This window comes from Gavia stellata, chromosome 4 (genome assembly GCF_030936135.1).
Source record: "Gavia stellata isolate bGavSte3 chromosome 4, bGavSte3.hap2, whole genome shotgun sequence".
In the NCBI taxonomy this organism is placed as follows: domain Eukaryota; kingdom Metazoa; phylum Chordata; class Aves; order Gaviiformes; family Gaviidae; genus Gavia; species Gavia stellata.
This window is the reverse complement of record NC_082597.1, coordinates 71194761-71207360: the sequence shown is the minus strand read 5'-3', so window position 1 is coordinate 71207360 and position 12600 is coordinate 71194761. Positions and strand designations below refer to the sequence as shown.

General features: G+C 41.0%; 1 protein-coding gene across 1 annotated transcript; it reads right to left on the bottom strand.

Moving 5' to 3' along the window:
• Positions 1-1493: 1493 nt before the first annotated feature.
• On the bottom strand, positions 1494-9763 carry STRAP (serine/threonine kinase receptor associated protein). Its single transcript, XM_059816772.1, has 10 exons — positions 9652-9763; positions 8372-8507; positions 7522-7603; positions 7173-7245; positions 6512-6608; positions 4960-5097; positions 4256-4392; positions 3375-3524; positions 2769-2834; positions 1494-2426 (listed from the first exon to the last, which is right to left on the bottom strand). Exons 1-10 carry the CDS (start codon positions 9761-9763, stop codon positions 2365-2367), a joined length of 1053 nt encoding a protein of 350 aa, XP_059672755.1. The 3' UTR covers positions 1494-2364.
• Positions 9764-12600: the final 2837 nt, after the last annotated feature.

Sequence of the window (12600 nt, the reverse complement as noted above, 5' to 3'; positions counted from 1 at the left end):
GCGGCTCTGCGCCCCCGCTGCCACGGCCGGGCGGGGCGGGCAGACTTCGGCCTCGCCGGTCCCGCCCCGCGCGGGCAGGAAGGGGCGGTGGCGGGCGGGCTCGTCGGGTCTGCTCCAAGGCCCGGGGGCACGGTGTTCCCCCGCTGCCGTCGCCTTCTTGTCGAGCCCACCGCACCGGAGCTGTCGGTAACAAGGCAGCCAAGGCCTACCCCCACCCTTCAGCATCCGCTGGGTAAGAGACCGCTGCCGTTTTGTGACGGGAATTACTAGGATATTCTGTTCTTTGAGTGATAAATAACACCTAACGTGCCGTCTTGATGATAACGAGTCCAGGCAACTTCCGATTTCTTCGAGTTGAATCTTCAGGTAGAGACTAGTGTCACACGTACACAACAGGCTCTATGAACTTACCAACCTTGTAAAACTTCCTAGTAATACCAGCAAAATGAAAGCCCAGTGACAACACCGACAACTTCACGGCCTTTACTTTTTTCCCAAGTTGTAATGACACAAACTCACATGAAAAAAGTATTAAACGTTGTTAATATTCGCATTTAGATGAAGCATCTTCCCGCTTCAGCCCTATTTGCTCAGTGCTAACAAAGAAACCACGAACTCACAAGAGCATCATGTGAAGCAGCAAAGGGTCACAGCTCTGAAATCTGAGGACGCGATTCCAGACTTCTCTATGAAACGTTACACAGCCTACTTCAAACACAGCACAAAGACCACACCTGCAAGAAGTCTCACCATAGGGCGAGGTGCGAGAGTTTGTTTCAAACACATCCTTCAGCTTATAAATGAAGTACTAGATTTAGAGCCCTCATAAGCCTTAATGGAATTGATGATAAGGCTGAAACAATTAGCTGTAAATCAGAGGGTTGCAAGTTGCTTGTTTTCAGAGTAAAATTCAAATAGATAACTGCAAAACTAATTTTGGAATAAAGTCTGTGAGGTAATGTATCCTTAACACCACTACTGCAATAAGAAACCATGATTCATGTGTTCATTCTTTGTTTTCCTTACTTCCCCCCACCCCAACAGTTGAAGCTGGAAGGGACCTCTATCAACCACCGGACTCCAACAACCTGCTCAAGCAGGCTCAGCTACAGCAGGTTCCCTGGGGCCACATCCAGTTAGGTTGTGAGTATCTTCAAGAGGGGAGACTTCACAGACTTTCTAGGCAGCCTGTTCCAGTGTTTGACTGCCCTTCACACTGGAAAAGTATTTTCTTACATTCAGACAGAATTGCCCATGCTTCAGTGTATACCCCAGTTCTCAAATGTTAGGCTTCAATTTCCTAAGATGATGGTATTACTGTACTCTTGGGAAAAAATGCCAAAGAACAGTAAGGACAAGTATGAATATGAAAAAAATAAAAAGCTGCATGAATAAATATACTTCTGTATAACTTTTCTCCTTTCCATACAGAATGCATTATGTAACTTTTCAGCATAACATTAAAGGAAATGACAAGTGGAAGAATGGCAATATTTTCTTTAATGAAGAAAATATGACTTGTAACCTTGAAAGAGTAACTTTTTTATCCAGTCTGGAGGACTAAACCCAAGCTTTATACAGATTCATAGCCAACCTCTAAGATTTTCATGTACAACCAAATATTTCAGGCAGCACATTTAATTGGGGAGTTTTCACCGTTTTTGATTTGAGACTCTCACATTTACATTCAAACTTTAAAGAATAAAAAGACACAAAGCTTACAGATCAAAGAACTTGCCACCCTCTGTACCAACACTAAAACATTCTTATTGCTTTCCCTCTGTATAGCACAAAACCAAGATGCTAGAAAGGATTACGTCGTTAACTCGGTTGCGTTTCCGTTCCATGAACCCAACGCTCAATAGTAAGATACGAGTTTTGAGAGGCATTTTATTCAGACAACTGAAAACAGTTAAACGTTCAGAAGCAGTGTACAATGAAACAAAACCCAAACCAAATACTTTTAGTACATAATCCCTTTTTTTCCAACTAAAGCCAAATTTTCCAACTTTCAAGAAAAAAAAAAAGGGTAAAAACCATTGTATCTCTTCTCCATAATAAAGAAAACACACTACAATGAGTCTAATTGAAATTGGAGAGACTGGATCTTGGCTCACACACTTCTTTGAAAAGACAGTAGGCAGTTATGCTAAAAAGATAGCAAAACTCTACTACTTGTGTCTTTTTTTTTTTTTTTGAATACTCAGTTCTCTTACAGACAACACCTAGCCAGTTCCACCGCATTCTCATCAATTACTGCCCATCTTTGCCTTATGTAGAGAGCGCACTCTGGAAGGCTGCTGTTTATCACTGTTCACTTGATTTAGTCTCGTATGTCCATATGTCACGTAACAGTTGCAATAATCAGGCTTTAACTTCAGGAGTTGAGCTGTACACTGAATCTGAGTTTTCAGAGGCAAGATCTTCTGCAATTAAATAAAAAAAGGTATTATTTAACTTCACCTTAGATATATAAACCAAAGGAATGTTGCAGGGATTGCTTAAAGACCAGTTCAGTCTGTTTTCCCATTTAACCTGATGCAGTTATTCTACCCCATCTCATCTGTTCAGCCTGCACAGCTCTAGTGACTACTCTGACGCTTAGCACATGGTCATTTTCAGCAAAATGCACTCAAAGATCTTTTGAGAAGAATGAAAAATGCCAGAAGGTCTTGAGGAAAACTACCTCTTCCATACTAAAGAATGCTACCATCTTGACTGATCTTTTAACACTTAGCTGAGTTGAAGCTGACAGTTCAGTGCATTACCTATTTCCTCCTCTGCAGTTCCTGGAAGGGTGGTCCTTGCTTTTGCTGCTTCGGCATTCTCCTCTTCTGTAGAGAGGAGGGAGAAAGAACAGTCAGTACCTTCAGTTTCCCCCACCCACCTTAATCAAAAAAAATACAGTTTTCCACTTACTTTAGTGTTGAGGAGAAACAGTTGGGTAAGCAATTCCATTAATGAATACTCACTTGCAGTTTTCTAGACATTGCTTCCCCTCCACCAAGTTTAGAGAACCAAAGTACAACATAAAATAAAACTATCATCCACACTTCTTTATAGAGATTCTTAACTCTAAGACTTATAAAAGTGGTATTTCATATTTCTTGCTCTTTAACATATAAATACATCAGACTATTTGCTTAAATTTCCACAGTGTCTATATTCAATAAGCTTACAGATTTGAACTTAATTGCTTAAATGACAGCTACAAAAGTAAATCCTTAAATCTAATAGACTTGAGTGGATGTACAGACCCTGGGAAGACAGTAGTTACTGTATGAAATTCAGTGATGTTTACCACTTATGATAGGTATTACTCAAAAAGTGCACACAGAGCAGCCAAGTTTCACCAGGAACAAGCGCACACTTACCAGGAACTACACACTTCCAAAGACCATAGGTTTTCCCTACTGTAGTCTGCCACAGCCTTAGTGTACCATCCTCAGAGCCACTTGCATATAACTCTCCATCAGGGCTAAATCTCACACAGTGAATTGGACCAAAGTGTCCTTTGTAAGATTCTATAAGAGAATGTATCAAGACCATTAATTTCAAATTTCAGCCAACAACTGAAATTAGTAAGTAAAAACTGACCAGAGGAGGGGAAAAAATACTGATGGGGGGCACTTTCTCAGTATTTAACTTCTGATGCAAAACAAAGCTTCTATAGCTATCTTGGCAATCTCAAATTTAGGTAACATATTAATGTTTTATTAACTGCAAGAAAACAGGTGCTTATTTATTCTAGGCAAAACTACAAAGCAAGTCAGTAGCACACAGTACACACGCTCTGTTCCTTCAACCACTCACTCCACACACAGACAATTTTAAACAAGAACAGAATCAACGAACAAACTTAGAAATACACTTTTTTTTAAATACATTTGGCCAACATTAACACAAACATATCACATTTGTCATAAAAGCAAGTAGGTGCAACTCACCAGACTTATCTAATGAATGCTATAGTATGACACTGAACATACAGCTTGCTATTGCAGCAATACAGAATGAGAACTTTTTTTTTAGATAGGTGCAAAGAGCTGTTTAATGGAGGCTTTAATGAGTTCTAGAAGAATAACTAAGTATATCAAGATAGGAAAAATGCTTAACTGGTAATATACCTTTTCATCCTCTTGCACAGCATGCTATGCTAAGACCTTATTTGAGTACAACAGCTTCATCTATCAGTCATTATTTCATTAATCTAATACCCATTTCAGAACTCGTTGATTATAGAAGACAAACATACCTAATTCTTCTCCTGTATTATAGTCATATTTATAGAGTTTAAAATCTTCACCACCCGCAACCAAACATTCTTTTGCAGGGTGAAGTGATGCAGAATTGATTGTAGCAGGTGCTTCAAATGATTTAATCTGCTCTAGACTGAGGGAGAAAAGTTTGTTAACAAAGTTCATTAAAAAAAATCCTGAGAGCAAAGAAACTGCGATTCTACTAATCACAACTGCTTTTAAGAAAAATAGAATACACCCGCACACAGTTTCTGAAACAAGTTTTAATACTTGCAAATCATGCTCATCAACTTAGAAACAAGTACAGAATAGGCAAAACAAAAGCTCACATTCAGAACTACTTTCTGGAATATGTTTAAATGTGTAACTTGCTTTCTTAAGACATCAGAGATGTACAAGTGATTAGTTCTCTGAAAAGCACTGCACTGAACCCCGGCTGAAATTTATTTAATCACAATTACAATTAGTGTGAAATACAAAAATGGCACCAAACCTTTACAGTCTAGCATCTTATAGACAGTTGGGTTCACCATTTTAGAAAAGGGTAGTTGTTCCACACTCTGCCTCTGACAAGATGGCAAGCAAAGATGTCCGCTAATGCCAGTTCTGACAATTTGGTGATTGTGGCCTTGTACAGTCAGTTTTTACCCACAACTAAGCCCATTACTCAACCTGTGAAAATTCTGTGTTTTGGACTCACGTTTCTGCACTATGAAAAGCAATAGTCTTCCCATAGGTTATCACAAGTATCTGTCCTTCTGGAACATATTCCATGCTGCTCACTGACATGGCAACATTTAATGCCTTCACTTCGGTCATGGTACTCCGGTCCCAGAGGCTTAAGAAGAAACAAAAAAGAAAAAAAGACTCTCAGATTACTTCAGCAAATGAAACAATTTTCACCTCCCATCCATGGCAAGATTTGGATCAAGAAAGTCATCTAACAAAGAATGTGTTTTGATTCCACAGGGACTTTGGGTTTTCGGTGGCATCCTTACCTACATTCTCACCTAGGCAAAGTTTTAAGACATGCTTACTTTAAAATACTGCTATTTTTGAAGCTTAATGCAAAAACATGAAATGGTACACATACCATTTCACTACTCAAGGATTCTCTTGGAGAATAAAAATCTTGTTGTAGTTCTCCTGAGCAATAGAGCTTTCTAGAAGCAAGGCTTGAAGATTCCATTCTGCCTTTTTACCTCAAAAGGCAAAGAGGTACTAATGACAATTTATCCAAAGAACAGAGATTCATTTAAGATAACACAGTTTTCTATCTAGGGGTGCAAGAGCTATCTAAACAGAAAAGAAATTAAATTGTTCTGCTACGACAAGTAAGAATCTTCATTCGTTAGCTGACTGCTGCATTTCTATTTCTACAATTCAGAGAAAAACAGGCAAGACTAGGCTCTTGCCTATCTTGAACACTAGGAAACTGAAAAGAACTAGAGCTGAGAAGGAGACTACAGGGAAACTGCACTGCTCCCATCCTTCCTTCCACAAAGCAGAAAAGACCATTCTATTCCTCTCTTCTTTGTGCCATAAATATAAGAATGGTGAGACAGCTAGGCATGAGATGACACTGGTTGTATCAGCCAGAAAGCTGAGGGAGCAGTTAGGCACATCTCCCATCTTTTCTGGACAGCATAGTTTGAGGAATGGTCTTTGTCACCCAGCAGCCAGGTTTGCCTAGGTTTCAGCACATCTCCTACCAGTTGGGCATAAAGTAAACAAAACACTTAACCATGACTGGATCAGCCATCTTAAAAACACTGAAGTCTACTCAACTTATCAGCATGGCAGAGAAAGAGGGCTATGTCTATCAACAGTGCACTAACCTTTCCCAGTCTTTTATTCCAGTGCCTAGCTAGTCCATGCCTTGTGCATCTTTCAAGGCTGGATTGCAGACGACAAGGCAGCAACACCTCAGCACAATGTGCATGCACAAGACCTCATCTATAAATTTATCTTCTCTAGGATTGCAAAAGGCATAAATTTATTCTACTATGCAGTTCTCAAAGACCACCTCTTCTTATCAGGGAGGACACGTTTATGGGACAAATTAGAATTATTACAAAAGTTGTTTCTCTAACAGCAGCGGAGAACTGTATTAGGCATGCGGTTATAGTAACTAGGATCAAATAGCCTGTATTACTTACATCCTTTACCAAAAACATTACTATCTTCTCACATAGATTATGACAATAAATAGAAGTGAGCTTCTTAGAAAACTGAAAGTTACTTTTTCTTACCGGACAGTTTTATCATCAGCTGAAAGAATCTGTTTGTCATCACTGCTCCATAAAGCCTTTTTAATGCCAGAAGTATGTCCACTGACAACGTCAGGTTCTTAAAATAAAGCCAAATATTTTAATACATGTAAGAAAATTGAATCATGTCATGCAGCAGTTTGGGAGCTTTCTTAAGCTGTATGGATTTCCATTTACTAGAAACCATAAAATTACTTCAAGCACTTATGACTTTATCTGTAGATCTTATTCCAGCAACAGGATAAATGTAAACTGGGTATCTGATTGCCTAAATTTAAAAAGCTTCACTAGTTTAATATCAAGGTTCTCTAGCTTCACATCAATTATCAGTAGTTCAGTATCAACATGAATTTAAACACAATTAAATATGTGGAGTCTTTTTTCTTTCAGATGTCTAAATTTTAATTAATTAGACCTATTTCTAATGAGTCTGTGTTGAACTGAAACATGCTATCTTTGAAATGCATTGTAGCGTAAACTTAAAACATACAGATTATCTTACTACAGCAAAAGGTTATAGACACTACATTTGTAAAACAACTCTCAACTTTGTCTTTTGTGATTCATAGCAGAAAGTAGCTCTTAATTTCAGAACTTCTATTTAACTCCAAAAACCAAGAATCAGTTCTAAAAGCAGACTCACCTGCTTCTGGCTTGCTCAGGTCATAGATACGCAACAGTTTATCTTGTCCACCTGTTAACAGATAATTGCTATCCTGAAACAGAAGTTATAAAGGGTCAACTCTATTTTGAATCAAAATATCAGCCTTCCTCCATGAGTCTTAAAATAACAGTTCTTTCTCTCAGACAGCATCTAACACACTTAAGCTACAATCTCTACATTTAAGCTACAATCTTAAGAACTAGAAGTGCTATGGCTAGATTATTTGCCTGTTAAGATACATATGTAAAAAGTAGAAAAGTAACTAATAGCAAAACATACTCAAGAGCTTAATTCCGTGGTGAATAAGGTATATAAAGGTTTTTCATACCTGTGTAAAATCCACACTTTTGACAATGTGTTTGTGAGCCAATGTGATGAGTTCATCGCCTGACACAGCATCCCACACTTTGCTAAATGGCAAGAGAAAACATTTATAGTTTAGTAGCACCAGGACAAATCAACCTGGACAGTCAGATCAGTCTGTAAGCAATCTTTCCTGACACGATCATAACATTTTATCATAAATGCTACATTCTTACACGTTATAAGCCAGTTAGTCAATGAGAATACTTTAGATGGTTTTTACTAAAGGTTTTTTTTGTACTATCCCACCATTTTCCTTTATCCTCTTCTTTAGGATAATGCAGACTAATTAGCATTTTAGTTTTAAGACAAAGGCAGCTCTTCTCTGCAACTTTATTAATAAACCTTGCCCTCTACAAACAGGATTCAACTTGCCAAATATTAATATATGCTGCAAACAGCACAAAATAACGACAAAAAAATAAAAATCAAAGAAGTATTTCGCTAGAATTTTCACAAGAGTTTCCTTGTAATAAAAAAAAGCTAACTGGTAGAAGCAAAATAAAAATCACTCTTTCAACTCTGCTTAACTACAGTGCCAGAGACTAAAGCCACATAGATATGTTATTCTAGCAAACCTGTATGGTAATTAAGTATATTTACCAAGAAGCAATCATAGTTGTTCATCATGACGGAATTAACTGTAGCTGCTTTCAAGAACCTAAAAGTCTAGGTTTTAATTTGGCTAGCCATAAGTAAGTTAACAATCACTAAAGAAAAACAAATGAATCAGTAATTTACTACAGCTATATGTCACCAAAGAGCACTATAGACTAAAATCAAAATACAGACTTCAGAGAATGTTAATCACTTACGCTGTAAAATCTGCTGCTGCTGTAGCTGCTTTAGTGGCGTCCGTGTTCAAAGTGGCACCCCAAACAGCACCTTTATGACCTAGAAACGTGCCAATCCAGTCTCCTGTGTCGCCCTGACGCAGCATAGGCTTACCATCTTCACAAAAACAAAATCAATATTCAGGTAACATGATAAAAAAAGGAAGCTGTTTTAAAAAAAAGATTCCCTTGCACCAACATGTGGAAATACCACCTACTTTATGAAGCTGTTCTTTGTAAATGAGTTTAGCTGAAGAGCTTAGATATGCAGCAGTACTTGCTGCATGCGTCTAAAACTGTATAGACACTAAAATACTACTCCAAATAAGATAAAAGTTTTCTTTATGTTTGTGTTAAGGTAGAAGAGAGATATAAAGGAGCACTTCATTTAGGTTTTATTATTACTCAAGTTTTCTGTAGGCAGGACAGGTTTGTTTTTTTACTTTAGAACAGTATTTTCAGACTAACAGTACTCAGAAATAAATCTTGCGTTCGTAATCAGATAGGTTTAAAACACATACAGAGATATTGTAAAAATGAAACAGCCTTTCCTGTGATTCTTTTTTCTGGGAGGCTATCAAAAAGTTCTTCACACAAGATGTAGAGCTGAATTGGAAGAACTCCAAGGCAGAAAGCAACGTGCTTTTAAACTTATGAATACATGCGCAAGATTAACATACACATGTATGAAGGGGAAATGCTGTTCACATAGTGAGAAGAGAGTTCTTATGGGAAAGGAGGTGGATGTCATCATTCTATGTCCAGCAAGGCAGCTGCCCTGGTTAAACGGGAGCTCGCTTCGAAATCTACAGCTTATGCACACAGACGGTAGAAATGGGCAGAAATCTTGTCGAGGCTCGCCCCAGTTTGAATCCAAACTGGGCAAATGCGGGCTTTGATACGCCCTAGGCTAACCCAGTACCTAAGCACCACGCAAATCAGCTGTCCGCTCCCCTTTTCGTTCGGCAACACCGTAAGCCGGTGTCACTCCTGAAGTACCCGCGTTTCGCTGGGCGATCAGGGAACCCCGGCACAACTGCCCCGGCGAGCACCGGCCGCTCGGCCCCCTCCCACGGTCTCCTCCCGCCCCAGCAACACCCCTCTCTCAGGAAGGCGATGCGCGGCCTACGAGCAGCAGGGCGGAGGTGCGGCGCGGCCCACCCCCCGCTCCCCACCCACCCACCCCCCGGGGGCGAGAGCATCCCCGCCGGGCGGGCTAAAACAAGGGGGTCGGCGCCACGGGCGCCCCCGCCCCCGCTCACCCTTGCAGGCGCTGATGAGGAAGTAGCCGTAGGGGGTGACGCCGCTGAAGGCCAGGTCCACCACGGGCCGTGTGTGCCCGGAGCACGTCAGCGGGGTCTGCCTCATGGCCATGGCGGCGGCGGCTCCGGAGGCGAGTGCAGCGGGGGGAAGGGGGGCGCGGGGCGGCGGCGAGGGGCGCGCGCACGGAGCCTGGGAAGGGACACGAGTCCCCTCCGGCCGGGCAGGAAACGGCGATCGCGGCGGCGGGAGAGGAAATGACGGCACGGAAACGCTTCGCAGCGGAAGCTACGTCAGTCGGCGGCTGCGCAGCCGGAAGCGCTGCCAGGCGCAGGCGCACGGCAGAGGGAGGGGCGGTCCTGGCACGGCGTGCCCCGGAGGGGGGCGGGGCCGGTGTGGGCCCCTTCGCTCCCGCAGCGGCACCGGGGACGGGGCGGGGGAGCTCCTCTGCCGAGCTGAGCCTCTGCCCGGCCGGCGCTCGCAGCGCTCCCTCCCGCTGGCGGTGCTGAACTCCTCGCAGTGGCCTCTGCCACCGCGGCGCTCCCCGCGGATGGGATAACCGCGCTCTTTCTTCCCTCATCCCGGTTCCTGAAGGAATAATACTTCACTGACCGCAGGATAGGGGCCTAGACTCTTCAACGCGCCTTTATTTTGGCTAGGAGCTCTTCTACAGCGGTTCCCAGCTGCCCCAGCCTTGTACTTGCTTTTCAATAGTTGGGGTTTCACATAAATCGATGCCAGTGCTGGCAAGGCCCATCTCCCCGTGCCCAGCTCCTCCCCAACTAGTTCTCTCTGCCGCCACTGGTGCTCCCCTGCTTTCTTCAGGCTCCTGAACCACCATCAAATTAATCCTGCCAAAAGGAAGCACAGCTTTTTCTGTAGGGGTATCTCCCCTCATGGCGTGCTGCAGAATCCGATAAGCCTTTCCAGCCCGGGAGGCAGTGGCAAGACAGACTGAAGGGGACATAGGGATTTTGGGATACACAGCAGCACGTACCTGGGTTTGCATAAAAGACAAGGGAGCTGTGCAGCTGGTAGTGTCTAGGCTTGCCCTCAGAAGCATCTAAAGATGGCGTTTGAAGATGCGTCAACAGCCTTACTTAAAAATTAGAGAAGTGGTGTTTCTCTTCTTTCAACAGACTAAAAAATCAGAATGATTAATGGTTGCTCATCTCCTTTTTCTCTTTCAAGTCTTAGAACTGGAAAAACGTTTAAGTCATCCACAGATAATTGAAATTTATGGTAACTTCACTCTGCCACAGCTTCTCTTTAAAAGATAGGCACCGTATTTCAGTTTCTGACCTTCTGGTGTTTCACTTACCATCCCGGAGTTCTCAAAAGTAACTCCTAATGATTTTGTAATTTCATGACCAATTTTTGTGCATACTACCGCTGTAGCTCATGCTTCTAGTTTTTCCACACACAGCCACAAACTACCACATAGATCTTCTCAGTATTTGAAGATTTTCTGGACTTCTTTCCTAACAGTGATACCAGTGTCTTACTGTGCTTTGACATAGGCCTACGGATGAATCTAGCAAGTCTCACACTACAGATTATAATCATGGGGAATTCAAATGCATCTCTGAAAGCTTTTAAAGTAACATTAAAAGTCATAGTTAAATGGAATTCTCAAAATGTGTGTTTCCTGTGATAAAACTGTTTGTGACTGAACAATTTTCCATATTTTATCCCATTTGTAGGAATACTTTGAGAGCTTAATGTATAAAATATTTATATTGAGTGGCTAAAACTTCGGAGTGCAAAAGTCAAATGCAATTTTAATATACTTTATATGATAGCAGTGTTTCCAAAATGTCATGGTGTATTACTCTTAGTTTTCTAAACCTTATGTTGATGTTCTCTATTTGTCCTATTCCTTTTCATTTTTTTTCTTCATTCCTTACTGTATATCTGGTTTTGTCCTCAGTAGAGCCATTGGACACCAAAAGGTACATTTATAGGAACGAAGCAGAGATGAGGTGGAAAGACAGGTGGAGATCCCGTATCTAAATTTATATTTAAAACAGAACTGAACAAAAGATTTATCACTTTTATATTCACTTTTTTCAAAGCCTAATATAAACGTGGAATTATGTCTCCTAGTTAGCAATGCTGCTTGGGTTTACGTTTTAAAACCCTATTCTGGTAACTGATGTTATAAACTTTTTGAATGAAAAAAACCACTAGGGGCCAGTAAAGATAAAAACTTAGCGTTAAATTTAAGTTACCTACTTAAAATTCAGTATTGAGGAATGGAAAGAAAAGGAAGATTGTGTTTAGGGAAGGAGCTTTTTTAATGATATCATAGCTTTGATTGATTTTGTCTTCTATTAAATTGGAGCATGATTTTCCACCTGCACAAAACAACAATATGACATTTGTTTATGAAGACACAAAATCTGTAACAGGCAGACAAAGGCAAAAATATTTCCAATTTGACGGTAGATGGCTGAAAACCAGAAAAGGAGAAAAATCGTGGAGATATGTAACCTATAAAATACAGACTATATTAAAAATCCCACTAGGCTCAGCAAAACTGTACGGATACAGTGCAAGAACGTGAAAAGTCTAGTAAGGAACATGTTGGGTGTCACTAAAGCCAGATCCTTCAAAAGAGACTTTGATACCTGCTGTGGGACCTAGCCAGACGTTAGGCATCATGGTGCTAACTGCTGTGTTTCATCCTGAAAAAAATAATTGTACTGGGTAGAAACCTGTGGATTGATTGTTATCAGCTACTGCCCAGTTTTATAAAAGTTTTAACTCTGCCTGTAGATGAACTTAGTGTAAGCATGTAGATGATTACATGAGCACTGATCACAGAATCTCAGAATCACTAAGGTTGGAAAAGACCTGTAAGATCGTCAAGTCTAACCATCAACCCAACACCACCATGCCCACTAAACCATGTCCCACAATGCCACGTCCACACGTTCCTTGAACACCTC